The sequence below is a fragment of the Cebus imitator genome, unplaced genomic scaffold (genome assembly GCF_001604975.1).
Source record: "Cebus imitator isolate Cc_AM_T3 unplaced genomic scaffold, Cebus_imitator-1.0 Scaffold449, whole genome shotgun sequence".
Taxonomy (NCBI): domain Eukaryota; kingdom Metazoa; phylum Chordata; class Mammalia; order Primates; family Cebidae; genus Cebus; species Cebus imitator.
The window spans coordinates 3,125,816-3,153,573 of record NW_016107764.1 but is presented as its reverse complement, the minus strand read 5'-3'; the positions used below and the strand labels follow the sequence as shown (position 1 = coordinate 3,153,573).

The window sequence follows — 27,758 nt, the reverse complement described above, 5'->3', positions numbered from 1 at the left end:
GCATTTTCTGGTTCCCGAGCTCCTCCCAACCCCACCCGCTCCCAGCGCCTCCAGCCGACGCCCCAGGCCCCGCCCCTAGTCACTCTAGTCCCGCCCCGGCCCGCTCTAGCCTCTGCTCCTCTCGGTGGTGGAAGTTCCCGGCCAAGCTCGCTCTCGCAACCGGAGGCCTGGCGGAGGAGGCAGGGCCCGGGGCAGGGGGCGGTGCGTCGGGCGGGCTCTGGCCTCCGGCGAGCCACTGCGTGGGGACCGCGCAGCCGGGTAACTGCGCACGGCAGGCCGCCGGGAGTCCTGCGCCATCGCTCCTCCCGCGCCCGGGCTCCCAGGACGGCGCCTCCCGGAGCGCAGGGATTAGGCCGAGGCCGCCGCTCCCTCTCCCCCGGGCCCGGCACCCCGATTTGGGCTTCAGGGCCCCAGGACTCACGCCCCCCACCCAGCCTACCTAAGCCATTTTCCGCTGTTTCCCGGCTGAATTAAGTTATTCTTCCCCACAGGTGTGTGCAGTGGCCTCAGGGATCCGAAAATTGAGGACTGAATCTCTCCTAACTAGTAATGGGGCCCTGGAACCTGGGCTACTAGTGCCGCGCTTAGGGCTCCAGGTCGCTGGCTTCTGTACTTTCTTCGTCTCCAGAGTTGAATATCTGCTATCTACGTCCTCAAACTTACTACTGCCCGACGTGCCATGGCCCCCAAGCCGGGGGTTGAGTGGAGCACAGCCCTGTCCCATCTGGTGCTGGGAGTGGTATCTCTGCACGCAGCCGCGAGCACCGCCCAGGTGAGTACACTGGGTCTGAGCACGGGAGCATCCCCATTCCTCCCAAATCCCAAGGACCTAGTTTCCTGGATTAGGGTGAGGTTGGTGGGAAGTCAATCTAAGACCAGGTCTCCAAGGAAGCCCCAAACCCTTTCCTATAAAAGGAAAAAGAGTGGCCCCGGCCTCTTTTTCCTTCATGTCCGCCCTTCTCTGTGTTGACAGGCAAGTCGAGGGGCTGCTGCTGGCTTCCTGCTCCAGGTCTTGGCGGCCGCCACCATGCTGGCCCCAGGGCTGAGCACACATGAAGACTGTCTTGCTGGAGCCTGGGTGGCCACCGTCATCGGCCTGCCCCTTCTGGCGTTCGATTTCCACTGGGTGAATGGGGACCGCTCCTCTGCCAACCTGCTCCTGGGAGGAGGCATGGTGCTAGCAGTGGCTGGCGGCCATCTCGGCCCTGAGGGCCGCTCTGTCGCGGGTCAGGCAATGCTGTTGGTGGTCGCAGTGACCATCCTCATTGTGGCTGTCTTCACGGCCAACACTTATGGGATGTGGGGGGGTGCGATGCTGGGTGTAGCAGGCCTCTTGAGCCGGCTGGAGGAGGACAGGCTGTTGCTGCTACCGAAGGAGGATGTCTGTCGCTGGGCCCTGGCTGCAGGGAGCTGGGCTTACTGCCGGGCCCTGCATACACAGCGCCTGCAATGGGAGTGACAGCTGGATACAGCAAGGCAGGGTTTCTGCCCTGCCGACCGCTTCCCCTCCCACCTGCCAACTCCTGGGGCTTTTCTCCCCTAGGGGTAGACTCTCCTGCCCACTGAAATGGGCTTGCTGCACATTGACTGATCAGGGGCAGAGTCTGGGTGCTGTCCTTTGGCCATCTGTGGGGACTTGTCTAGACCAAAATGAAAGGGACAGGGTCCCAGATACATTTGGGGGCCCTGATTCTGGGCTAGACGTGGTTGTGGATCCAGAGAAGAGGCCTAGTCTCCAATAAATCTTAGGAATTTTGCAGGAATACGGAATCTGCCCATTTTTGAGAGGGATTGAGGGATCCTTCAGTGAGCTTCCTAAAGGCCATCAGGGCAGCAGCTGGTTACCCTGACAGCGTATATGCTGGAACTAGCATGGGGCCTCATCCAGCCTGGTCTCCTTTTGACTACTGTCTGGGACCCCTGGACCGAGAAGACGTAGCCCTGGGCCCTTACTCTCCTGGGACATGGTGGAGTTCCAGATATCCTGGCCTGGCAGGTGGCCCTCTGGGGCAGTGACCTTCAAAGACTGACAGCTAGGGTGGAGGCAGGGGACGGCTATACCACAGTCATTTCCAGAAATGCACATCCTCCCAGGGCTGATTTGCCCTCCTGTGTGCCTCTGGCTTGTGGAAGCCAGCCCTGTTCCCTAAGAACTTCATTTTCCTCAGTGGACCCCTTCAGCCTCCAACCCTAGGGTTAGGAGGAGGGGTTCGGATGAACAGAGGATTACATTCCGGGGGGTTAGGGGTCTGGAGTCCCTTCTCCCCGGAAGTCCCTCCGCTTGCGTCCTGTGGAGACCTATCGGATCCCGCACGGAACAGAGAAGGGTGGCCGGCGGGGTTTTTCATTTGTGCCCTTCCCCTCCGGGAAGAAGACACGAGCCTTGGGGGACAAAGACGCAGGCACACCCCGCCATAGGAGTCAGCGGCTGCGCTCCGCCGCCGCTGGCTCGTGGAGCATGGGTGCTGCGCCGATGCCGCAGCTCGCGTGGGCCTCCCTAGGCCCAGGTGCGCGTCCCTCGGTGGCTCGCACGGGCCCCGCCCCTTCCTGCCCACCTTCTGCAGGGGCGGGCCCTCGGGGGACGCTCGCGCTCCCATTGGTTCTGGTCCCTGTGCCGTCTCGCCCCAAGCGGCGCTCCCATTGGCCCCGCGCGGAGCTCACGTGATGGGGAAGACGAGGGGGCGGTGGCGGCGGGGCGGGGGGAAGCGCACAGCGAAAACAAAGATGGCGGCCGTGTCGGGGTCGGTGGCCGCGGCGGCTGCGGGGCGACGCGCGGGCCGGGCCCACTGAGGCGGCGGCGCAGGGAGCGGAGCTGCGGGGTTGCGGCGGCGGCGGCTGGAGAGCGGCGGGAGCGCGCGGCGCCCCTAACTTCTAGCCGCGGGAGCGCGCCGGCATCCGCCAGCCGGGCCCGCCGGCCGCTATGTCCGGCGCCGAGGAGGCCGGCGGGGGTGGCCCGGCCGCGGGGCCCGCGGGCGCCGTGCCGGCCGGGGTCGGGGTCGGGGTCGGAGCCGGGCCCGGGGCGGCCGCCGGGCAAGCGGCGGCGGCGGCGGCGGCGGCACTGGGCGAGGCGGCGGGGCCTGGGCTCCCGGACGAGGCGGGCTTGGCGGGCGCCCGGCAGCTCCAGCTGCAGGAGGCGGCCGGCGACCCCGACGCGCCGCCCAAGAAGCGGCTGCGGGCAGCCGAGGCGGCCGAGGCGGCGGCGGCGGCGGCGGCGGCGGGCAGCGGGAAGTTGGAGGAGCGGCTCTACTCGGTGCTGTGCTGCACCGTGTGCCTGGACCTGCCCAAGGCCTCCGTGTACCAGGTAGGGCCGCCGGCCGACCCCGACCCGGCCCAGCCCGGGGCTGCAGCCCCCGCCGCGGGGCCCCAAGATCCGCGTCTCCTCGGAGGCCAGGCCCGCGGGCCCCGGCGGCCGGGAACCCTCTCCGGCCCTTACAGCCACTTCCTCGCCCAGCGGGGTTCCAGCGCCTGCTCCGAAGCTCCTCGCTGTCTTTTTCTCCGGGCATCATTTTCTGCTCGGGACCCCGGTTTTCTGTGCTCCGACCCACGTTACTTTCCGATCTCAATCGCGTGTCTTTCTCTTATGTCTGCCTTCTCTTTTCCAGACTTTTCCACCATCCTCTCAACACTCCCCCCCCAAATCCACACCCTCAAACTGACCCTTACCCCACAACTGCTTCCCCCCAACCCACCCGGTCCCAAGCTCCCTGGACTGAGTCCTGTGCTCCAGAGCTCCTTCCCCATTCTTCTGGCAGCCACACCCCCGAGCCTGTCCCTCCACTCCTGAACATCTTGCGGACGTTTCCTTTTCTAGCCTCCTGGGTGGAAGAATCCTTTTACTTTGTCCATTTCTGCTTCATTCTGAAAAACAGTAAGGAGAGAGGGGATTGCTGTTGGTCTGGATGAAGCACTGGCAACAAGTCCCACAGTCTGGGTACCTTCTCCAGTCCCAGCCGAACCCTGCATCCGACTGGACCTGTCATGCCCCACGCTAGGCTCCTGCCCACCTCACCCAGGCCAGGCCAGGCTTCCTGGCAACCAGTGCTCCAGGAGGCCGGTCCACCCGTCTCCCCCACCTTCACATCCAGCATGGCAGCTGGACTCGGCCCTTAAGCAACTTAAGGCCGTTAGAGAGGGTACGTGGCCCAGGTGGGTTTGACATGCCCCTTCCCAGGTAGCAGTAGAGACAGACAATGGTTGACACCAGAGGCAGAGTACAGTGCCCCACCTTCCCTGTTTCTTTCCCTTTCAACTCCCCAGTCCCTGTGAGAAATGAAGCAGGTTCTCTGTCAGCTGTTTACACTTATAGGAGCTGGAAGTAGCTAATGGGGCTTTGTTTCCCTGCTTGTGTTTAAGCTGGGGGCCTGGATGAGCGGCTCCTTTTGTAACAGGTGGTATAGGGCTAGTGTGGGTTGTCGTTTCCCCAAATTCTGGATCTCTAAGTCCTTCTTGCTTTGCCATGACCTTGTTGGGAGGACCCCATTGGAGAGAGGGCACTGGCTATCACCCACCCTCCTGGGTGTCAGGCACCAGGGCCAGCAAGGGAAGGGCTTTTCACAGCCACTGGCCCCCAGAGTTAGCAGCTGCCCCTCGGCTTTGGCAGTGCGTCGGCTTCCAAGACGTGCCCACTCTCCAGCCCCTTTTTCCTGGCTCGAAATCTTCCATCCTCCCAGGCGGAAGTTGTTGTTGTTTGGTTTTTGTTTTTTTAGACAGAGTCTTACTGTGTCACCCAGGCTGGAGTGAAGTGGCAGGATTTAGCTCGCTGCAACCTCTGCTTCCTGGGTTCAAGCAATTCTCCCTGCCTAAGCCTCTGAAGTAGCTGAGATTACAGGTGCCTGCCACCATGCGTGGCTGATTTTTATGTTTTTTTAGTAGAAATGGAGTTTCGCCATGTTGGCCAGGCTGGTCTTCAACTCCTTACCTCAGGTGATCCACCTGTCTTGGCCTTCCAAAGTGTTGGGATTACAGGCATGAGTCACCGCGCATGGCCAGAACTTACTTTCTTGGGCCTCGAGGGAGACTCCAACAAACAAAGCCAATAGTGCAAGATCACAGGGGAACTGGGAAGTCTTCTTGTCTCCCCACTGGTGGATGGGCTGGAGCTGGGCCTGGTGTGATTATGGGCCCCATGGTACTGGTCCCTGGTGTACTCTGTCTCCCAGCTGGGTGGGGTGCTTCTGATGACTCTGCTTCTGACCAGAGCTCCTGGTGACCAGGCCTCTGAGCCTGGCTGGTTCAAACCGGCCTGCACTATGCAGAGCAGAGTTCTACCCTGGGTGGCCAGAGGCAAGGAGCTGAGCAGGTGTAATGGAGACTGAAGGCACTAGGGCTGCCCTAGCTGGTGGCCCTCCCTGGCCTGGGGGCTCTGCTCAGTGGCTTCCCTCGGAACAGAGCAGCTGAGCAAGGAGTGCTGTGGGCACTGGCTTCCCCGAATACTGCTGAGAACACCTCCGGGGGTGGCTCTCTTCGATGGGTGGTGCCCCTGGAAGGTCAACACAGACCTGGAGACCTGGGCCCTTGCTTGCTCTGCTCCCTAGAGAATCTGGGCACAGATGGTGTGGGCCCCCACATGCCGCCTTCTATGTGTCGTTGTCTGGGGCCCATGCTGGCCATCACCCCAGCCTGCGCTCAGCCCACCATATTCTACTAGCCTTCTTTGGTAACCATGTTAATTGGCTGCCTCTAGCCAGCCAGTGTCAGGAATGCAGCAGGTTCCACCCTCTGTTCTACTAGAACATTTTTCCTGACCCCAGCAGAACACATGGCTCAGGGTGGGCACCAGCCAACCTGTGCTCTTGGGGGCCAACTCAGTGTCCGACTCTGGTGAGGAGAAGAGGGGAGTGGCCATGCTGAGCCCCGTGTTGTCCCTGGGACTGGGGCTGTAGGGGACAATTTCATGGGCCTCTGGAGTTGGCTGGGTCCTCAGTAACTTGAGAGTTTGTCATCCAGATAGCAGATGCCACCAGCACTGGCAGGAACGCCCCAGGTGGTGTCAAAAGCAGATGTGGGCTGCATAGGCAGTTCACCCACCTGCCCCTGGGTCTGAGCCCTTGGGCTTGCAGGGCTGGCTGATCGATGGACCTGTGCCTGCACAATGGCTCCTCACAGGCTGGGAAAACCACTCGGGCGTCAGACTGAGGCCCTCATACGAACGGCTTCTGCCACTGCCACGTCCTGCGTCACGGCAGGTTGGGGCTGCAGCTGGCACAGCAGGCCCGGCTTTGATGTTCTCTCTGTGGGTGTTAGGTGTGTCTTGGGTGACTGGCCTGACAAGGTGTGTGGCCACCTTCTGGAGTCTCAGGTGGATGGCAGGAGGGCTGGCAGGGCAGTGGGGATACCCGTGTAGGAGCTTCTGGCCAGTCCAGGCTGAGCAGGTGGTCAGGTCGCTTCTGCCGGTTCCCTGCTCTGTGGCCTGAGGGCAGTGTGTCCTGTGGACACCTCTGCCTATGGGGCACCTCCTCTGGGAAGACAGCCTCAGTGATTCCCAGAACGTTGCAGCTGCAGCCTCATTCCAGACCTCCCTTCCTCTGTTTTGGCACAGCCGTTCAGACGAGGCCCAGTGTGGTCCTCCATAACACAGACCTGACCCTGACCCTTCCTGCTGATGTCAGCTGAAGCCCTGAGCCTTGGCGATGGTACCTGGAGGAAGGGACTGCACATCAATGCACCCCTTGTGGGGCATTCTTAAGGCAAAAACAAGCTCGCTGCGGTGTAAGGGTCAGGCAGGAGCCTCTAACAGATATGGTCCAGGCTACATCTGATGTGGACCAGCTGCCTCGCAAGTGCAGTCCTGCACAGTGCCCTGCCGCTTCTGTGCCCTCCTGCCTGAGGTGTCCTCCCTGCCCTTGCCCACCCCTTGGGCCCCACAGAGGCCGCTCCCCCACTTTGAGGCTGTACTCACCTTGCTACAAGGATGCCCCCCTGCCCCGTCTGACCAGGGTGAGTACACTGTCCTGTGGGCGGGGTGTGTTGCGGCTGTTGACCTGTCACTTGCTTATGCCCTCCCACCTGTAGTGCCCATGTCTCTGCCACATCTTGACAGTCCCATTGATAACAGCCCAGGAAGCAGAGATGGCTCCATCTCTGCCCAAGCCCCATACCCCCAACAGCCCAACAGTGTGCCATCCTGTGGGGGTGGAGTCCCCATCCCTGTGTCCAGGGAGCTTTGGGTCCCTCCTCACCAGCCTCCTAGGCAGTGCAGGACTGCAGCTGATTTCGCTCTTTGAAATGAGAAAAGTAGCAGGAAAGAGCGTTGTAAATTTGTTTGCTTAGGGATCTAAAACTTACAGGAGCAAGGAAGAGTTTCTGGAATCTCTGGCTAGGTAAGAATTTTTGTTTTCTGTGGTGGTTGTCATTTGAGTTACTTTTAGATCTAAGCAGCCTTGTTCTGAATGTGAGCCCAACTCTGGGACTTGACTGGCCCCCATTTGTGGTCTGACAGCAGCAGCAGGCGAGGGAGGCAGCAGGCAAGGGACTTCAAATCAAGCCTGGGCGGAAGGTTTGAGTCCTGGCTTCACACTTAATAGCTGCATGGCCTTGGACAACGTGGCCGTCCCTCTCAGGTCCATGTTTGTTCTGGGGCCTGAGAACAGGCCATGTGTGGTCAGGGCTGAGCATGTGGGATGTGCCCTGAGGCACTATTGGCCCTGGTGGGGCCTTGCCTGCATGCAGATGGCAGAGGAAGGGGGATCTCCAGCTGGCTGAGCAGTGCTTTCGGGGTTTGTGCCACAGGGAAGCCCTTTGGCTGCATTTTGGCACTGACAACCTCTGTCAAGGGCCTGTGGGTCCTCGACAGCTGGTGAGCAAGGACACTGCTTCCATGGGCCTGGGCATCATGCCATCCTCTGGTGGGAAATAGGAGGTCCTCAGGGCCTGAGAGAGCCATGCAGTCCAGGCTTGAAAGGGGTGCTACAAGGCCACCTGACCCTAGGGAACTTAGGACCACCAGGAAGACATGGGGGCCCTCAGTCACGTCAGGGCTCCTTCTTGAGCCTGTTCAGTTCATCTAGCTCCCACTAACCCCAGGGAAGAAGCAGCTCAAGTGGAGACCCTGGGTCTGCACAGGCTGGGGGTCACGTGACCTGCCTGTAGCCCGGCAGAGGGGAGTGCTGGGTGCTGTCTCAAGGATGCAGGTGCAGATGGCCATTTCTGGGCCACCTGTGTGTATCAGCATCTGCAGAGAGGCCTGGGATCTGGCTGCTGGGTTTGGCAGCCCCAGGGACTCTGCCGTGGCTGCCCACGGTGGTGGTGATTCCTCTATGCCTGCTGGGTGTGAGGCAGTGCCATCCTGTCCCATCCACCTCATCAGCACGGAATGAAGCTGGTCCTGTACTCATCACCTGTTCATGTGAGGAAACTGCGGCCCCAAGAGGGATGGTGTGAGCCCAAGGTCATGCTACTGGTGACCTGTGGGCTGGGGTCTGAGCCCATCACTGTGGCTCAAGCCCCCATCTGCCCTAGGACAGTCTGGGAAGCCCTGTGATGTCATCCCCCGTGATGTCACCCCACGATGGCATTCCTTGTGATGTCATCCCTGTGATATCATCCCCCTATGATGTCATTCCCCCTTGATATTCTCCTGTGCTGTCATCCTGCAATGGTATTCCCTGTGACATCATCCACCTATGACGTCATCCACCTGCAATGTCATTCCTGTGATGTTCTTACCCAGTGATGTCACTTGTGTGACATCCCTGTGATGTCATTCCCCCATGATGTCACCCATGTGAAGTTATCCCCTTATGATATCGTTCCCCTGTGATGGCATTTCCCCGTGATGTTATCCTGCAGTGGTATTCCTTGTGATGTAACCTATGTGAAGTTATCCCCCTGTGATGTCATTCCCCCGTGATGTCACCCTGTGGTGGCCTTTGTGATGTCACCCATGTGATGTTATCCCCTATGATGTCATTCCCCTGTGATGTCATCTCCATGATGTCCTTTCCCAGTGATGTGTGTGACATCCCCATGATATCACCCTGTGATGTCACCCCTGTGATGTCATTCTCCTGTGATATTCTCCTGTGATGTCATTTCCATGGTGTCATGCCCCTGTGATGTCATCTATGTGATGCCACCCCATAATGTCATCTGCTGTGATGCCATCCTTGGTTTTGGGGGATTGTGATTGTGGGGTACCCTCTGCCCCTGCGGGGTCTGGGAAGACCCAGCTGGTGGTGAGAGGCGGCCTGGCCTCGGTGCTGCAGCAGCTGCTCTTGAAGGTACCTGGGCTCTTGGGGGCCTTGGACCAACCCATCCCTGGACTGTGCAGAGTCCTCCAGGGCCCAGCTTCTGGTGGGTGGTGGACACAAGTCAGAATCAAGTGTATCTGGCCAGACGCTGCCAGAGGCAAGGATTCAGCTGCCCATGGCCTGGTCTTGGTGTAGAGCCAGGGTCTCACTCAGGGATTGAGGAGGCCCAGATGGCAGGGAAGGCTCTGGAGCACGTGACTGTCCTGCTGTGGACAGACCTCCTGGGCTGAGTGTTGGTCGGCCTTGGCCATGCACCTAGAGGGCGTCCCTTGACCAGTCAGAGGGTCTGTGGGTGGATGTTGCTAGTGTGTCCAGGGCACCCTAGGGACTCACTGTGTTCTGACTTGAGTGAAGCCACTGGGGCTGAAGGGGCAGTGGCCGTGCGTCTCCTCGGAGCTTGCAGGCCCTCTTGGAGGCCCAGAGGGAGCCAATTCCATGGTATGGAATTGAATGAGCCCATGCTGGAGTCTGGAGGCCCCCAAAAGAATGGGGCCTATGGCCAGGGGCTGGCCCAGGAGCTGGGGTAGCTTTCGGGGTGGGAGGCTGGCAGTGCTGGGAGGTAAGTGGCGATGTGCTTAGCAGCCTCAGTGCCCCCTTGGGAGGACCCAGGACCCCATCTTGGTCTTCCTGAGCTACCCAGAGCCAGGAGGAGAGGCCAGGTGGCCTTGGTGGGTGGGATCAGGTGCTCCAGCCCTGCCTGGAACTCCCTGGGGAGCTGGGCCGCAGCCAAGAAGAGGGCTGTTGGGCCTGTGCTCAGGCAGCTGTGCATGCAGAGCTGGGCCCAGAACTCCTTCCAAGGCCCCCGGGCAGTCTCACCAGGAAGTGTCTAAAGCTGTCCACATGGAGTGGCACGGCTCCAGGGTAGGGGGCTGTGAGAGGGTGGTACTGTGGGCCCTTGCTCTGTGCCTCCCATGGGGCAGCTGCTTCAACACCGTCTATGCTCACTCCCTTCCACAGTCCACCCACCGCTGACCCCTGGACAGGGCTGGCGGATTTTCACACCTCCTGGGGGCAGGCCTCAGCTTGTCCCCACCCCAGTCAGAGCCAGCCTCACTCCCTGCCTCAGGCAGCTGTATATGTTTCAATTTTCATTTAATTGTCGCCCAAGCTGGAGTGCCATGGTGCAGTCTTGGCTCACTGTAACCTCCGTCTCCGGGGTTCAAGCAGTTCTCCTGCCTCAGCCTCCCAGATAGCTGTGACTACAGGCATGTGCCACCATGCCTGGCTAATTTGTGTATTTTTAGTAGAGACAGGGTTTCACCATGTTGGCCAGGCTGCTCTCAAATTCCTGGCCTCAGGTGACCCGCCTGCCTTGGCCTCCCAAAGTGCCAGGTTTATAGGCATGAGCCACCGCCTGTAATTTTAATTTTTAACCAGACTCAGAACTTGAGAATCAAATGTAGGTAATGGGCGGCATTCATGTGGATGTGGATTGCATGAAAGAGGGCTTTGTCTCCACCGTCGGTTCTCCACATGTAGGTCCTTTCACTCACCAGATCCTAGGTCTGAGTTAGTAGTCCCAGAATCTGGCAGCTCCTTAGCTTGGGGTGCATGGGCTGCTGAAGCACTAGGATGGAAGCTTAGGCTTACCAGGGCCCCACGTGTGCAGGGGTGGCCTCCCAGCACTGCCAGGCAGGGCCCTGTGAGTGTCCTCTCCCTGACACACACCTGGGTAGAGAGGCTGGACCAGGGCAGGCCCCTCTGCCACACCACATCCTATTCTCAAGAGGGTGCCATGTCCCAAAGGAAGCCTGTGGCCCAGTGGCTTTCTGGAGGTTTGCATGGCTGGCAAGCCTGGGCCAGCTGCTGGAGAGGCATCAGGACAGGAGTGACCTTGCTGACCACTCCCCTCAGCGAGCTGTGAGTCCCTAGGTGGGAGGCACGTCACACCCCGTCACTCCTGCCTGGCCCTGCACATTCCACTCCAGCCAGGGATATGGGTAGCTATGTCTGTTCAGGTACACAAGGCTTTGCTCTTGTACCTCTTCGTTCTGGTTTAAGCTTCCTGCTTCTCACACTGTGAGCCCCCACAGGCTGGGACTGAAGCTTGCCTTGTGTCTCAGTGGCACCAAGTGGATGCTCAAGGCTTACGTCAAGGGAGTGAGAGAGCCAGGGTGGGACCACTGGGCATGCTGGCAGCCCACATAGGGAGCCCAGTGGGAGGTACCCTGCTCCTGCCAGCCCCGGCTACCCCAGCAGGCTTGGCACACACTCAGAGCCCCAACTCCAACTCCCCAGGCATTCCTTGTTTGCCCACCTGCCCTTGTCCTGGACCAGCTTGGCTCCTGCCTCCCAGCTCTGAGGAGGCCTCTGCAGGTAGCTGACCTCCCTGGACAGGGGCAGCTGCCTCCTTCCACCTGGGCTCCCTGGGTAGGGCTGGAGTAGAAGGGCCAGGCTGGGCTCACCTTCAGCCAGGTCCTCAACCCAGCATGAACGGCCTTGCCGAAGGCCCAGAGAGCACGCCTGCCCCAGTGTGGGAGCAGCGTCCGCTCCCCACCAGACAGTGCTGGCCAAGAGCCTAGTGTTCCTGGAGGGCTCCCAAACTCTGGATCTGTAGGGGAGTCAGGGAAGTTGCTGGCCCCTAGGAGAGAAACCTGGCTGTAAGCCCCAGGTGATTGAACCAGTCACTGCCAGAGCTGTCACCTGTGTGAGCTGGTGAGGTCTTGCTCTTGGGACCTCTGATCTCTTCAAGAACCCAAGCTGGCTCTGCCTGTCCCCCTGGAGCAGCTCTCAGTGTTGGCTACCCTCCAGCAGGATGCAGGGACAGGCACGTGCGCCTCTTGGCACCAGCTGCAGTCCCTCAGGACACCTGGCCAGAGCTGGCAGGCGTGGGCGGGTGTGTGAGCCGAGCCCGCAGGTCTGTGAGCTTCGTCTCCCTTTCCTTCTTCGCAGTGTACTAATGGTCACTTGATGTGCGCTGGCTGTTTTATCCACCTACTAGCAGATGCCCGGCTGAAGGAGGAGCAGGCCACGTGCCCCAATTGTCGTTGTGAGATCAGTAAGAGCCTCTGCTGCCGGAACCTGGCCGTGGAGAAAGCCGTGAGCGAGCTGCCTTCAGAGTGTGGCTTCTGCCTGCGCCAGTTTCCCCGCTCCCTCCTGGAGAGGCACCAGAAAGAGGAATGCCAGGACAGGTAACTGAGGGTCACCGTGGGGCCCAGGACTGCTAGAAGCCCACCCTGGTGCAGCAGGGTCCATGCAGAGTGAACTGGCCATGCCTGCCGCCTGGGCCTTGGGTACCACCCGTGCAGCCCAGTGACGGCCCCAGGGGAGGGTGCTGCACCCAGTTGTTACCAATACGTGACCCTGGTCTTCCCGCACTCTTTGTGTCTGTGGGGAAGCCCCTCAAAGGGCCCAGGACAGCGTGGGACCTCAGGGAGCTTGGTGTGGCGCTACACTGGCAAGAGCGCATGGCTACCCAGCCACTGGAGGCAGCCTCCAAGTCTCCTGGAGTGAGGCTGTGCAGGGCACAGCTGCCAGGCAGGGGAAGGAACTGGAGCTGCGGTTCTGGGCACGCTCAGGCTCACGCTCTTCCTTCCCTCCCTCCCCATTTCTGCCTGTCTCCTTCCCCTCCACACACTGCCACTCTGACAGCCGTCCTGGGGGCTGGGCTCATAGTTGCGTGTGTCCCAGAAAGGGGTTCTTAGCTGGATGGAAGCCATATGGGAGGACAGCTTGTCACAGCTGCCTGTTCTGGGCTTGTGACTGATGTGCCTGCCTCCCCAGGGTAACCCAGTGCAAGTACAAACGCATCGGCTGCCCCTGGCACGGCCCCTTCCACGAGCTGACAGTGCACGAGGCTGCCTGTGCCCACCCGACCAAGACAGGCAACGAGCTGATGGAGATCCTGGATGAGATGGACCAGAGCCACCGCAAGGAGATGCAGCTGTACAACAGCATCTTCAGCCTGCTCAGCTTCGAGAAGATCGGCTACACAGGTGAGGCGCCCCGCCGCCTGCTGCATGCCACACAGGCGTGGGCGTGGGGGACTGGCAGCCGGGAGCCTGGGGGCAGAGGCTCTGGGCACTGGGCACTGACTGCGCCGGACGGCCAGGCTCTGGACAAGCTCCCAGTGGACAGGAGGCCACCTCGGGCAAGAAGACAGGCCGGAGACTGAGCAGAAGGAGGGGCCGAGACCGACCCCAGGTGCACACCTATGTGGCTCTCTCAGCAGCCCCGCCCACCTGTCCTCCCCACCCTGGCCCCACCAGCCCAGCAAGGTGGCATCCTCACTGTGGGGCTCCAGAGCCTCCAGACAATCAGGGTCTTACCAGAAAGTGGGCAGGTCTCAGAGGGCCTGGGAGTGAGGGGCCTGCCCCTTGGAGCATGGGGCAACACAAGCACCCTGTTGAGTGAGCACTGCCTGCAGGCGGTCACTGCCCCAGCTGTGGGCCTCTCAAGGCTGGCACGAAGCCATTCAGGGACAGGGCTGCAGAGCAAGCTGAGGGTGCCCGACTCAAAACTGTAGAGCTGGGAGCGGACACCCACAGACGCACAGGCTGGACGCAGGCCCAGGCCCACTGGATCCTGTGGCTCTCAGCCACTACCACCGCCTTTGAACGTGTCGGGGAGCAGGAGCCAGGCCAGAGCCTGGTCCAGAGGACAGCGAGAAGCACCTGTTGAGGAAGCTCCGTCCCGTTACTCTCAGCCCGCACCAGGCGGCTGGCTCAGAGCACCAGGCGTGGCGAAAGCAGGGCAGTCATGGGCAGCCAGTCCCGCCCTGCTGCCTGGACTGGGCCCAGTGGGGGGTGTGGGCCTGAGCAGGCCAGAGAGGCCAAGGGCCAGGGGCTTCCACAGCAGCCACAGCCTGTGGTGAGTAGCAGCCTTAGCTGCCTGGAGATACCAGGACCTCATGGAGTCTAGGCAGGCTGGGGCCCTGTGGCTGCAGCTGTGGCCAGGTGGGGAGCCCCATTCGTGCAGGAAAGACTGGCCACCTGAGAGCCCACGCCTCGCAGAGGGACTTGCCAGCCACGGGCTGTGGGCTGCACAAGAGGACTGTGCAGGCAGGGCTGCCTGCTGACTGGCAGCCCCAATCTGGCCTGGAGCCCAAGGACCTGGCACTCCCCTCGGGCAGGGCTGGGTGCCGCAGCTGCCTGCTGGCTTTTCTGGCAGCTCTGTATCAGAACCAATAAAGTGCACTTGTTCTCGGAACCGCATCCTGTCTGTGTGTCTGCTTACCCCACCCTGGGGGACACCCGGGGCTCAGGGTGACGAGGGAGGCCAGCGTGGGTCGGGCACGCCTGGGGTGTGGCCTGACACGTGCAGCCTCTGGACTCTGCAGCTGATCTGTGGTGATTCTGTTTGTAGTTGTTCCGCCCCAAAGCTTGTGTGCGCCTCCATTTGACATAGTTGCATTTGGCTTGCTTGTGACAAGCAGAGCTCGGCGTCTGGGTAAGTTGCCTTCCTCTCCGGCTGAGCCTGCCCTCGGCCTGGTCAGGGAAGGCGTTGCTGCCCAGCCTTGCCCACACTAACGGCCGGCTTTTCCCGGCCCTGTCTGTCTCCACAGAGGTCCAGTTCCGGCCGTACCGCACAGACGACTTCATCACGCGCCTGTACTACGAGACGCCCAGGTTCACGGTGCTGAACCAGACGTGGGTCCTGAAGGCTCGCGTCAACGACTCGGAGCGCAACCCCAACCTGTCCTGCAAGCGCACGCTCTCCTTCCAGCTCCTCCTCAAGAGCAAAGTCACGGCACCACTGGAGTGTTCCTTCCTGCTGCTTAAAGGCCCCTACGACGACGTGAGGATCAGCCCCGTCATCTACCACTTTGTCTTCACCAACGAGAGCAACGAGACGGACTACGTGCCGCTGCCCATCATTGACTCCGTGGAGTGTAACAAGCTGCTGGCCGCCAAGAACATCAACCTGCGGCTCTTCCTGTTCCAGATACAGAAGTAGGGCGGGGCCTCCGGATCCGAGGAGCCGGTGGGCAGCGTCCCAGCACCGCTGCCTGTCCACCTGGCTGGCGGCTGCTTCACATGACTGATCATTTTAGCAGAGGAGGAGAACGAACGAAGCCAAACACTGGGAAAGTCTGCATGTGTGCGCACTGGGGCCCCACCTCCAGCTCACCCCTCTGCAGCCCTGCCTCCCTTCCTTCCGAGGGCACCAGAGGCTGGGCTGACCCAAAGAGGAGGTGGTGCCTCGGGCGCCCCAAGGCTCAGAGACCGGTGGCAGCAAGGAGGCCGCTGAGAGGCACAGCGACCCTGCCCCAGCCCTTCTGCACAGCCAGGCGGCAGTGTTGCTCTGTCCTTGCACGGTTCTGGCTGGGCGCAGGGGCCTTGCTGACATCAGACGGCATTTCCGAATATCTGATTGCGATTAAAAGGCAGCCTTGTTTCATACTTTCTGTTTTGTTCGAGGGGAAGGCATGGCTGTGAATGGACAGCGTGGGAGCTTTGGTTTGGCCTGGGGTCAGAGCCCGCCCCATCCCCATTTCTGTGCCCACACATGCCCCCCAAGGAGAGACTCAGAGACACTGCCTCCCCTTACACTTTGTCATGGTGTCTGGAGACTGAGGCTTGGGCGGGGAGATCCAGGTAAAGTCGGGGCTGCCCTGGCCAACCAGCCGCTCCCAGTGAGAACAGGACTCAGCCACCAGGGCTCAGCAGACATTTTCGGAAAGCAGGGTGAAATTGTCTCTTCCCAGGAAAAAGATTAAACTCCTTGCAGGCTCTTCGATAAGTCACACAATTTTAGTGAGAAAGAGTCTATTTACTGTAGATTCAGCCTTGAGGGCCCAGTGTCCCCAGGCTGTGTGGAAAGCTTGGGTCAGTGCTTCGGTGCCTGGCTGGGGGGGGAGTCTGAGGGGTGGCCCCGTGCTGCTCTCAGGGTCTACTGCTGACCCTGCATCCAGTGCTCCCTGCAGAGGTCAGATGTTGGGCAGCCCAGCTTCTCACCTGGAAGAGGTAGGCCCTTCCCATCCTCACCCTGGCTGCCTCCCCTCATGCTCCCTGTGGTGGTTGAGCTGGGCTGGCCTAACAAGGTGGGAAGGAACCCTGCCTGGAGGGGTGAGCCCTGGTTCCTTCTTCCCCTGGGACCCTCGGGGCTACTGGGAAGGGTGGCACTTGACTCTCCCACCTTTGCTTAAGAGATGTGGCTCTTCCATCCTAGCTTTTTGTTGCTTCAATACCAAAGAACTGGTTTCCTGTCAGGTGCAATGCTGTGCCTCAGAGCAGCACCACCCACCCCGCCTGGCTGCCAGGGCCTGTCCCCCGTTGTCCTGTGCTTTCCTGGCCACAGGTCAAGGGCTGAGGAATGGACAGGAGGAGCTGGGGGCAGAATGCAAGCGCCGTCATCCAGGCTGCTAAGTGTGGCTAGGCACAGCCCAGCATGACCCAGGCTGGGAGAGTTCTTCCCTCCCAGGCAGCCGCACTGCCCCTCACAGGCCAAAATTTTCTGGGGCTGTTTCTGAGAATGCTGTTGGGTTTCTACTCCCGGGCTAGGGCGTGTGGCCTGCTGGGAATGCTTTGCTGCTGGAGCCTTCTCTCCTGCAAAGCTAACGTGACCTGGCCACCAAGGGCATGGGAAGGCCCCACATTTGGTTTTCTGCTGTCCACAAAGACCCCAGCCAGCCCCCAGCAAATCCCTGGGAGCAACTGCCTCTGACTCGGGGACCACCAGGGTGAATCCTGCTGTGCTTTGGGGCTGCCCACCCCCATGCTATACCCACATGCACAGAGGGGTGGGCTATGACTGCATCTCTGTGTCTTTGGAAGTCAGATACCCTCTTGTGTAGTGTTTCCGGGTCCAAGGTGATGATGTCGGGGGCGCAGGTGGGGCATGCTTGCCCTGTCCACCTGTCTTTGGGTGTGTGTGTGAGAGACTAACTCAGCAGAGGGACAGGCCCCAGCATGTCTCGGGGTGGGGAGGGTGGAATGCTTGTTCTTCATGGGCACAGCCAAGCTGGGATGCCGGGGGCCTGGAGGCAGCAGATCTCTGCAGGTGAATGTACCTGTGTGGTTGGGGGGCCACATGGGGAAAGGAAACCCAGGGCTGGTTGAGCTCCTGCAGCCCCACCTTGGTGGTCCTGGTGGACCACCAGGACCTGTGGGAGTTGAGGACAGGAGGGGGCCGGACTAAGGGCAAGGGCAGTGCTCACACAAGGCCCTTAAAGGTGCGAGTCTGCGAATGTGGCCCAGGGTCCTCAGCAGTGCGTCTGCTGGGGGAGCCAGGCACCTGGGAGGACCACAGCATGTCCTTGGCCACCAGGGACTGGAGCACAGGTTTCCACGTATGACGGGGCTGCCACACACATGGCTGTCTTCAGGACCGTGTCATCTCTGCATCCCTATCTGCTTCTTTGTCATCTCTGAGGATGGGATGTGGGGGGCAGAGCCTAAGCTAGGCCCCACCTTTCTCCCTCACTTTTCTCACCCCCATGCCCTGGTGAGCACCACATCTCTCAATTTGCCCAGAGTGAGACATTTACAAAAGTAATAAAAATAAGCTGGGCACAATGGCTCATGCCTGTAATCCCAGCATTTTGGGAGGCCAAGGCAGGTGGATCACAAGGTCAGGAGTTAGAGACCAGCCTGACCAACATGGTGAAAAACCCCATCTCTACTAAAAATGCAAAAGTTAGCTGGGTGTGGTGGTGCATGCTTGTAGTCCCAGCTGCTTGGGAGGATGAGGCAGGAGAATTGGAGGCGGAGATTGCAATGAGTTGAGATCGCACCACTGCACTACAGCCTGGGTGACAGTGCGAGACTCCGTCTCAAAAATTATTTAAACTATAATTACTATTTTTTGAGACAGAGTCTCATTCTGTCACCCAGGCTGGAGTGCTGTGATGCAATCTTGGCTCACTGCAACCTCCGCCTCCCGGGTTCAAACGATTCCCCTGCCTCAGCCTCCCAAGTAGCTGGGACTACAGGCGTGCACCACCATGCCCAGCTAAGTTTTTTTGTATTTTCAGTTAGAGACGGGGGTTTCACCATGTTGGCCAGGATGGTCTCAAACTCCTGACCTCGTGATCTGCCTACCTCGGCCTCCCAAAGTGCTGGGATTACAGGCGTGAGCCACCACGCCCAGCCAAAAATAATTTTTTAAAGAGCAGAGCAAGAAGTGTTTTTATCATTGTTGGAAATGACTTACGTGTCACTTTTGTGGTCTGCGTTCTCTTTGGATATTTTCTGTATGTAACAATTGTAGTTTAAAAAAATATTCCAAACCATGTTTTGTCTGTGTTTCCTTACCAGAAGACAGACCCACAGCTGGGCCTTCTGGGCTCTGCTGGCCTCCCTGCTGCCCCCAGCCTGTGGCAATCTACTTCGGGCCCGCAGCCCTGCTCAGCACAGCCTGACGTGTGTATTTTGTCTGGTCAGTGGGGGAAATAGGCATAGGAGAAACTGGGTTGTCAGTTGGGTGCTGTGGCTCATGCCTGTAATCCCAGCACTTTGGGAGGCCCAGACGGGTGGAACACCAGAGGTCAGGAGTTTGAGACCAGCCTGGACAATGTGGCAAACCCCCAGCTCTACTAAAAATACAATAATTGGCCAGGCATGGTGGTTTACGCCTATAATCCCAACACTTTGGGAGGTCTAGGCGGGTGAAACACCAGAAGTCAGGAGTTTGAGACCAACCTGGCCAACATAGTGAAACCCCGACTCTACTAGAAATAAAAATTAGCTGGGTGTGGTGGCGGACGTCTGTAATCCCAGCTATTTGGGAGGCTGAGGCAGGGAGAAACGCTTGAACCCAGGAGGCAGAGGCTGTAGTGAGCCGAGATCGCTCCATTGCACTCCAGCCTGAGCCACAGAGTGAGACTCCATCTCCCAAAAAAAAAAAAAAACAAAAATTATCTGGGGGTGGTGGCGGTCACCTGTAATCCCTGCTACTCAGGAGGCTGAGGCAGGAGAATCCCTCGATACTGGGAGAAGGCGGTTGCAGTGAGCCAAGATCATGCCATTGCATTCCAGCCTGAGTGACGAGAACAAAATTCCATCTCAAAAAAAAAAAGAGAGAGAAATTGGGTTGTCTCTTAAGGGGAATTGGGCTTCCAGGAGCTGGGCTATTCTATGGACCCTGGGGCTGGAGGAACTACTTAATCCTTGTCCTGGTAGCTCAGGGGGACCCTTTGGTTTCCAAGCCACCCTGTCTTCAGCAACTCACCTGAGTCCTCTGCTTCTGAATCTCACTCCCCACTCCCTCCCTCGTGCCTCACTGTGCCCCTCACACACCCCACCAGCTTGCCCTCCAAGTAGTTGCCTTGGCTCAGAGCCATGCTTTGGATGGCCGAGGGGTTGGCAGTGCAGACCTCCACATCCTGTCCTCACACCCAGGCCTGATTGGATTTCCTGCCTCCTGCAGCTTGTGATGGCATAGGTCTGCAGGCTTGACCTGGTCCCACCCCTGCAGCCTTGGAGGCACTGAGGCCCAGATCTGCCCAGTCCCAGAGCTATGCCAGGAGGCCAGCACTCTGCTGTCGGCCTGAGCAGGCCCTGGAGCCTTTCCTGGACCCAGGGACTTGTCACTGCTCCATGCCACTCTCTTCAACAGACCTCTCTGGCTGAGGTTTGCCCAATGACTTGTTATAATTGCGAGGGAAATGAACCCACCTATCTTCCACTCTTTCTGAGGCTCCCCAGTTGGACTCTGTGCACCTAGCCTCCTCTGGGGCCTTTGGGAAACCAGCCATGGCACCAGAGTGCAGTGCTGGGTATGCTGTGTAGCCAGGAGTCAGGGACCCAAGGCATGGTAGGCGTTTGGTCCTCAAGGTAATGGGGGACAGCACGGGTATTTTAGAGGCCCAGGTGCCCCATGTCACAGGATTCTAGACATAATTTCGCAGCCGTTTTCTTCCTTTCTTCTCTCTCTCTGTCTCTCTGGCCGGGCATGGCTTACACCTGTAGGGTGGATCATGAAGTCAGGAGTTTGAAACCAGCCTGGCCAGCATGATGAAACCCCTTTTTGTATTTTTACAAAAATTAGCCAGGCGTAGTGGCACGCACCAGTAGTCCCAGCTATGATGGGTGAGGCTGATGTAGGAGAATCGCTTTAACCTGGAAGGTGGTGAGCCGAGACTGCAGGACTGCACTCCAGCCTGGGAGACAGAGCAAGACTCTGTCTTAAAAAAAAAAAAAAAAAAAGATGTTTTTCAGGTTTTCATGCTGGTAACAAGAAAAAATTAAAAAAAGATGGGTCTCACTGTGTTGCCCAGGCTGGTCTCGAACTGCTAGGCTCAAGCAATCCTCCCGACTGGTCCTCGCAAAGCGCTGGGATGACAGTGCGGGCCACCGTGCCCGGCCTGCGTTTGCAGCGTGAGCACAGGTTAACTGAATCTTCCGGGAATACAGCAGCACGCACTTTGCTGAAACTTCACTTCGGAACGCACACTCCCCTCCCGAAACAGTCCTGGGGGCCGAACCCCCAAATGCGACCCAGTCGCGTTCTGTGGAGGAGCGCGCCTGACGCCTTATCACGTCCCCACAGCCAGATGTTCGTGAATGTATCGTCCGTCTGTCTGGACACTGCGTTCTTTCCTTGCAGCCAAGAGTGTGAGCAGCTGCGTGTGAGTTTCAGCGGGAAACGGGGGCGGAAGCACAGCGCGTCCGTCCGGAGAGGCGCGGGCGGCGCGGGGGCTGCGGCCCAGGAGACCTGGCCCCGGGCGCGCTGCGACCCCGGCCTCCCGCGTCCCCACTAGGCACTTCCCAGGCCGGGCAGAGGGCTCCACGCGCGTGGGCAACCCGGCGCACGAGGAGAGCCCAGTGGCTGACCCCCTCCCTTCTCCACTCCCTCAGTCCCGACCCTTCGTCGCCGCGTCCCCGCCCCCGCTCCGACCGCACTACAACTCCCAGAATGCCGCGGGCGAGCGGACGGCACTTCCCAGAATGCCGTCGAGGGGCGGGGCCGCGGCGCAGGGCGGGAAGTCCGATCCCGCGGCGACCCTGAGCATGAGCCTGGAGCGCGAGCTTCGCCGTGAGTCCCTCGGTGTCCGGTTGCGCGGGGGGCGCGGAGGCTGGGGAGCGGCTGGGACCCGTGCCGCCTCCGGGCCCCACCGCAGAAGCTCAGCACCCCCTTCCTCCCGCAGAACTGAGCAAGGCCAAGGCCAAGGTGCAGAGGGCCGGGCATCTGCGCGACGAGGCCGCGCTGTGCCACCAGCTGGGGGAGCTCCTGGCCGGCCATGGTGAGCGCCGGGGCCCGGGGGCCGGAGGCAGGGCCGGGGCCGGGGGCGGGGCTGGAGTCTGGGGCCCGAGGCGGGCCGGACCGGGGGCGACTTGCTCTTCCCGCAGACGCCGCCCCAGGGCTGCCCTCGCGTCCACGACGCTTGCCAGACCGTGCTGTGTCCCCGCCTAGGCCGCTACGCCGAGGCTCTGGAGCAGCACTGGCAGGAGCTGCAGCTCCGGGAGAGCGTCGGCGACCCCTTGGGCTGTGCCGTGGCCCACCGCAAGATTGGAGAGCGCCTGGCGGAGATGGAGGACTACCCGGCTGCCTTACAGGTGCGGGCGCCCTCGCTGGCTTCGCCCAGCCCGGTTGGCCTCTGCTTGGAGCCCTCTTCTGAGGAGGGAGGTCCGATCTTCGCTGTCAGGACCCTCAGGCTGGAGGGGACACCTGGCCTGACTCAGCCTTGCCTTTACTACCCCGGGCCAGTCCTCCGGTGGGAATCCCACAGCCTTTCCTGGGACCGGGGTAGGAGTAGGTTTCCTGGCACTAGAAACCATTAATGAATGTTATTTTGGCTGTGTTGGTGTGTGGGGTGGTCAGGCCCGGTCCTGAAAGCTCTCCCTGATCCTGGCTGGCTTCTGAGGGCAGCACTGCAGTTCCCAACCACCCCTCCCAACGTGACAGTGTTGGCGGCATACAGCATGAAGCCACTGTCACCACTGAGAGCCCTTGGCATGCAGAGGAGGGGGTGCGTGCCTCACCTTCGCCTGTTCTGTGGGGGTTACGGGGAGCAGGGGTCTTCCCTTAGCGAGATTGGGTCTCTGAGAATCTGGCAGTGCCGATTTGCTTGAGGTGGGATCAGCTCACAGCAGGGATTTCCTTCCATACTCAGCACCAGCAACGCTACCTGGAGCTGGCACGTTCCCTGGGCAACCACACGGAGCTGCAGAGGGCCTGGGCCACGATTGGCCGCACGCACCTGGACATCTATGACCACTGTCAGTCGAGGGATGCTTTGCTGCAGGCACAGGCTGCCTTTGAGAAGAGCTTGGCTATTGTGGATGAGGAGCTAGAGGGTAGGCAGGCCCCTCCCCGTTTTCTGCCTCCTGAACTGCAGGCCAGCACCCCTGAAGCCTACTTGGGCGATCCTGTCTTCTGGGAGCCTCTGTTTGCAGGGCTTTTGTTTGAGGCACATGCCCCCCACACCTTTCCCCTGGAGGTCATCCGCTCTTTATCCCCTCCGTGCTCTGTCTGCAGTAGGACCCCTGCACCCTCCTCGGGAGGAGCGAGGTGGTAGAAGGGGTGCTGCACAGGCCCCAAATGGGGCCCAAAGCTGGAGACCCAATGTGGAGAGGTGGTGGCTGAGTGTTTGGGGGGCATATTCCAGGGACACTGGCCCAGGGAGAGCTGAACGAGATGAGGACCCGCCTCTACCTCAACCTGGGCCTCACGTTTGAGAGCCTGCAGCAGACAGCCCTGTGCAATGACTACTTCAGGAAGAGCATCTTCCTCTCGGAGTAAGGCCCCGCCCCGCCCCAAAGGGGAGCGGAGTCCCTTCTTCCTGGAGAAAGTAGTTAGGAGAGTGTCTTTCCTAAGATCCTGAGAGGGCAGGCTGGCTGGGCCTCATCTCTCACTGCTGTTGGTTTCCCACTAGCAGAGAGGCCTCTCATGCCTGTGCTGCATGCTGGAGGAAAGGCAGGCATGGTTAGGGCCCTAAGACCATAGCATGGCAGGGCTGGGGCCCATGTGGCATTGGTTGGACACTCCTGGGTGTTCAGTGGCCATCACCCCGCTGCAGGCAAAACCATCTCTACGAGGACCTGTTCCGTGCCCGCTACAACCTGGGCACTGTCCACTGGCGCGCAGGCCAGCACTCCCAGGCCATGCGCTGCCTGGAGGGTGCCCGGGAGTGTGCGCGCACCATGAAGAAGAGGTTCATGGAGAGCGAGTGCTGCATGGCCATCGCGCAGGTACCTGCTCTGCACGGTGCCAAGCTTGGGCTTCTGGTGACTCAGGCCTCGGGGAGTCTGCAAAAATCTTGCTGTTCTTTGCTTTCGAGGTCCTCCAAGACCTGGGAGACTTTTTGGCTGCCAAGCGAGCCCTGAAGAAGGCCTACAGGCTGGGCTCCCAGAAGCCTGTGCAGAGGGCAGCTGTCTGTCAGAACCTCCAGCACGGTGAGTCTGGGGGCCGGGGTGGGGCCCTGGGAGGCATATGCAGGGATGAGCCTGGGGGCCGGGGTAAAGTCCCGGGAGGTGTGTACAGGCCTCACTCCCTCATGGAGGTGGCCTGAACACCTGTCCTTGGAGGCAGCAGCTTCAGCTTCCAGCAAGAGGGGGAGCTGACCCCACTTTCTGACAGGGGAGACCCCTGTTTTTCCTCTGAGCTCAACACAGTGTGTCAGGGGCACTGAAAGGGTGGCCAGGAGACTAGCTGGGTATTTATTTTGTGGCCACCATCTTTATTGGCAAACTGGAGACTGTAGTTGTTCCTGTAGTCTCCCAGGGTGGGAGAGCAGGTGGCAGGAATGTGGTCCAGGAGTGCTGATGGCTCAGACCACCGTAGGAGGTTGGCAGCGGTCAGCCTTTGCTTTGAACCAGGCACCATCCGAGTTTTTTTTTTTTTTTTTAGATGGAGTTTCACTCATGTTACCCAGGCTGGAGTGCAATGGCGCGATCTCGGCTCACCGCAACCTCCGCCTCCTGGGTTCAGGCAATTCTCCTGCCTCAGCCTCCTGAGTAGCTGGGATTACAGGCACGCGCCACCATGCCCAGCTAATTTTTTTTGTGTTTTTGGTAGAGACGGGGTTTCACCATGTTGACCAGGATGGTCTCGATCTCTTGACCTCGTGATCCACCCGCCTCGGCCTCCCAAAGTGCTGGGATTACAGGCTTGAGCCACCGCGCCCGGCCCAACCATCCGAGTTTTTAAGTGTGTCCTTCTGATCTTTGAGACCAGTCCCTGAGACAGACCCTGCTATTATGCCTACACCAACAGGCAGGCGGAGGTGTGGAGAGAGTAGTGGGGCCACCACAGGGCTCATGGCACACAGGTGGTTGAGCTGACATCAGGGCCCTGCGTGGTGCCCCCGTGCTCCCTGCTGCATGAACCTTTTCCTGGCAGTGTTGGCAGTAGTCCGGCTGCAGCAGCAGCTGGAGGAGGCCGAGGGCAGTGACCCTCAGGGTGCCATGGTCATCTGTGAGCAGCTCGGGGACCTCTTCTCCAAGGCAGGCGACTTTCCCAGGGCAGCTGAGGCTTACCAGAAGCAGGTGCGTGGTCCCCGCTGGGTTGGGGGGAAGGGCTGGTAAGGTTGGTGAGGCCTGGCCAGGGTGGCAGCCCCAGGCCTCACTGGTGCTGCCCCCAGCTGCATTTTGCTGAGCTGTTGGACAGGCCGGGCGCAGAGCGGGCCGTCATCCACGTGTCCCTGGCCACCACGCTGGGAGACATGAAGGACCACCGTGGGGCCGTGCGCCACTATGAGGAAGAGCTGAGGCTGCGCAGTGGCAATGTGCTGGAGGTGAAACCCCTGCTCCCCGCCCGAATGCAAGTTCATTCATGTCTCTGCCTCAGGACTGCTGTTCTTAGGGGTGGCCGTGGACAGGCGTCCTTCCTGGGACCACCACCCTCGGCAGCTGGGAGACAGGGCTGTCATTCCATCTGGGCAGCGGGCAAAGCCTGGCTGGGGCCAGGTGGATGTGGTGGCTGCCGAGCCTCAGATCTCGTCTCCTCCTGCTCCAGGAAGCCAAGACCTGGCTGAACATCGCACTGTCCCGAGAAGAGGCCGGTGACGCTTATGAGCTGCTGGCTCCGTGCTTCCAGAAGGCACTCAGCTGTGCCCAGCAGGCCCGGCGGCCCCAGCTGCAGGTGCAAGAGCACGTCCCACCCATACCGGCTCCCCAATGATCCCAACTTCGCAGCCTGCCTGTCCCCTGTCCCACGTCCCTATCTTTCTCTGCACCCCCAGTCCTGAGCCGAGCATCTCTCTGCTCCTCAGAGGCAGGTCCTGCAGCACCTCCACACTGTGCAGCTGAGGATGCAGCCCCAGGAGGCCCCTGGCACTGAAATCAGACTACAGGAGCTCACTGTAGCTGAAGACGAGGAGGAGGAGGAGGAAGAGGAGGCGGCGGCGGCGGCCACAGTGGACAGTGGAGCCCTGGAAGCCAGCGAGGTGGAGCTCTCGGAGAGCGGTGAGGCCCGGCGGCACACCCTGGGCCGGGCTGGAGAGGGGTGTGCTGTGCTGCTGCGGCGCCTGATCCGGGCTTGTGGCGGGAACAGCCAGAGAGAGGCAGGACGGCCAGTGTTTCCCCGGTATGGGGTGGAGAAGGTGGTGAGCTGCAGGGAGCCTGGGGCAGGCCGTGGCTTCCCAGACGAGACTGTGGTTGAGAGCTGAGTGCGTGTCAGCTGGAGACATGGTCGCATTAGAGGTGGAGGTGCCATCCGGGGCCAGGGGTGAGACGGTGCGTCTTGAAGAGCTGAGCACCTTCCTGAAACCCTCCAGACCAGACTTGGGTGTCCTCCAGAGGCGGGTGAGGTCAGCTGCGTGGAGGACGGACATGAGGGGCTGGCTGGAGAGGGGCTTGGACTAAAGCCATCTTGGCTGTGGCACAGTGGGGGAGGGCCGAGAGCGGGGTCAGTGGGTGGCCGAGGGGCTGGTTTCGGACTGAGTGGTAAGTGGCAGAAGCCTGTCCGTGAGGCCTGTTGGGGGGTGTTCCAGGGAAGGCTGTGACTTCAGCTCTGTACTTAAGAGGGCCCTTACAATCCCTAGTGGCCAGCCAGGCAGCTGTGGGAAGTTGGGACGTCACCAGATTGGTTGCTGAGGCAAGGTGGATTAGGATCTAGAATTTTGGGGAGTGCTGTTCAGCACGTGGGCACGGTGAGGAGCTGGGGAAGGGCCCGGAGGCAGTTGGCAGGGTGTGAGGGCATGGTGACGAGGGATCACCAGGAGCAGGGACGGAGGTGGGATGTCTCCCACCTAAGCAGGGTGGGGGCTTCGAGTGCAGGACACCCAGACGGCAGGGCTGACCTGGTCTGACGACACCGCTCAGGAGATGGGGGTGGAGGGGGGCTGGCCCGCAAGCCAGTCACGGTATGGGGATGAGCGGCTGGCGCACGGATGGACGGGGCCTCAGGCAGGCCTTCTGAGGGAGGGCCAGCCCTGGGTTGGGGCAGAAAGCTTAGGGCTATGTCTTAAGTGGGCAGAAGATGGCGGGCAGGAGCAAGCAGAGTCAGGTAGACCTGGAGGCAGCGCCGGGACCGCTGCTGAGGAGCCCCCAGAGCCCAGCAGCCTCAGAGCTCAGCCTGCCACCTCTGGCTCCTACCTGGGAGTTTGGGGAGCTTGCAGCAGGGCAGGGGCTTCTAACCCTTGCCTCCCACAGACTCATCTGGAGTGGTTTTGGCTCTGTTCCAGAGGACGACACTGAAGGCCTGACCCAGCAGCTGGAGGACGAGGAGCTACAGGGCCGCCTGGGCCGGCGGAAGGGGAGCAAGGTGAGGATGGTGCCCTGCTCCCCCCACCCTGCTCATCAGCCCTGCCCGCCCCTCACTCCCCCGCCCTGTGCTGGGTTGGCTGTGCCCACAGTGGAACCGGCGAAACGACATGGGGGAGACCCTGCTGCACCGAGCTTGCATCGAGGGCCAGCTGCGCCGCGTCCAGGACCTCGTGAGGCAGGTGGGCCCTGCTCTAGGACTTGGGACAGGCTGCCCAGCACAGAGGAGCTGTGCATTTGGGCAGGATCCCCTCTCTCTGTAACTCTCAGCTTCCTTATCTTTAAAATGGGACCCCTTAGACAAGCATGGTGGCACTTGCCTGTGGTCCCAGAGGTGGGAGGATCATTTGATCCCGGGAGTTTAAGCTGCAATGAGTTGTGATTACAGTAGTGCACTGCAGCCTGGGTGACAGAGTGAGACCCTGTCTCACAAAAAATGAAAAAGCGGAGGCTGAGCATGGTGGTGTACGCCTGTAATCCTAGCACTTAAGGAAGCCAAGGCACACAAATCGCTTGAGCCCAGGATTTCAAGACCAGCCTGGGCAACATGGCAAGACCTCGTCTCCACAAGAAATTTAAAAATTGACTGGATGTGATGGCATGTGCCTATAGTCTCAGCTACTTTGGTGGTTGAGGTGGGAGGATTGCTTGAGCCTAGGAGGTTGAGGCTGCAGTGAACTGACTGTGCAACTGTACTCTAGCCTGGGTGACAGAGCAAGACCCTGTATCAGAAGAAAAGCCACAGGCCAGGCACAGTGGCTCATGCCTGTAATCCCAGCACTTTGGGAGGCCGAGGCGGGTGGATCACCTGAGGTCAGGAGATGGAGACCAGCCTGGCCAACATGGCGAAACCCCGTCTTTACTAAAAAAAAAAAGAAAATTAGCCAGGTGTGGTGGCACACACCTGTAGTCCCAGCTACTTGGG

At 60.2% G+C, this 27,758-nt stretch overlaps 3 protein-coding genes across 4 annotated transcripts in view; all 3 read left to right on the top strand.

Moving 5' to 3' along the window:
* The first annotated feature begins 90 nt into the window (after window positions 1-90).
* LOC119466676 (cysteine and histidine-rich protein 1-like) lies at window positions 91-1,764 on the top strand. Of its 2 annotated transcripts, XM_017511688.2 has the most exons (3): window positions 91-258; window positions 492-772; window positions 974-1,764. In XM_017511688.2, exons 2-3 carry the CDS (start codon window positions 680-682, stop codon window positions 1,457-1,459), a joined length of 579 nt encoding a protein of 192 aa, XP_017367177.1. In that variant the 5' UTR covers window positions 91-258; window positions 492-679; the 3' UTR covers window positions 1,460-1,764. The 2 variants fall into 2 exon arrangements, with proteins under 2 accessions (XP_017367177.1, XP_037588404.1); XM_037732476.1 differs by having other exon boundaries at window positions 91-772.
* A 939-nt stretch (window positions 1,765-2,703) lies between these two features.
* CYHR1 (cysteine and histidine rich 1) lies at window positions 2,704-15,931 on the top strand. Its single transcript, XM_017511687.2, has 4 exons — window positions 2,704-3,301; window positions 12,141-12,379; window positions 12,972-13,183; window positions 14,752-15,931. Exons 1-4 carry the CDS (start codon window positions 2,921-2,923, stop codon window positions 15,141-15,143), a joined length of 1,224 nt encoding a protein of 407 aa, XP_017367176.1. The 5' UTR covers window positions 2,704-2,920; the 3' UTR covers window positions 15,144-15,931.
* Window positions 15,932-21,059: 5,128 nt separating this feature from the next.
* The window catches only part of TONSL (tonsoku like, DNA repair protein), a 14,839-nt gene continuing 8,140 nt past the window's right edge, over window positions 21,060-27,758 (top strand). The window contains exons 1-13 of the mRNA XM_017511665.2: window positions 21,060-21,164; window positions 21,277-21,372; window positions 21,543-21,685; window positions 22,243-22,426; window positions 22,738-22,867; window positions 23,149-23,320; window positions 23,410-23,524; window positions 24,471-24,616; window positions 24,712-24,864; window positions 25,086-25,211; window positions 25,342-25,534; window positions 26,755-26,834; window positions 26,926-27,015. Of these exons, the coding sequence (XP_017367154.1) occupies window positions 21,077-21,164; window positions 21,277-21,372; window positions 21,543-21,685; window positions 22,243-22,426; window positions 22,738-22,867; window positions 23,149-23,320; window positions 23,410-23,524; window positions 24,471-24,616; window positions 24,712-24,864; window positions 25,086-25,211; window positions 25,342-25,534; window positions 26,755-26,834; window positions 26,926-27,015 (1,716 nt within the window). The 5' untranslated portion in view covers window positions 21,060-21,076. The remainder of the gene's footprint in view (window positions 21,165-21,276; window positions 21,373-21,542; window positions 21,686-22,242; window positions 22,427-22,737; window positions 22,868-23,148; window positions 23,321-23,409; window positions 23,525-24,470; window positions 24,617-24,711; window positions 24,865-25,085; window positions 25,212-25,341; window positions 25,535-26,754; window positions 26,835-26,925; window positions 27,016-27,758) is intronic.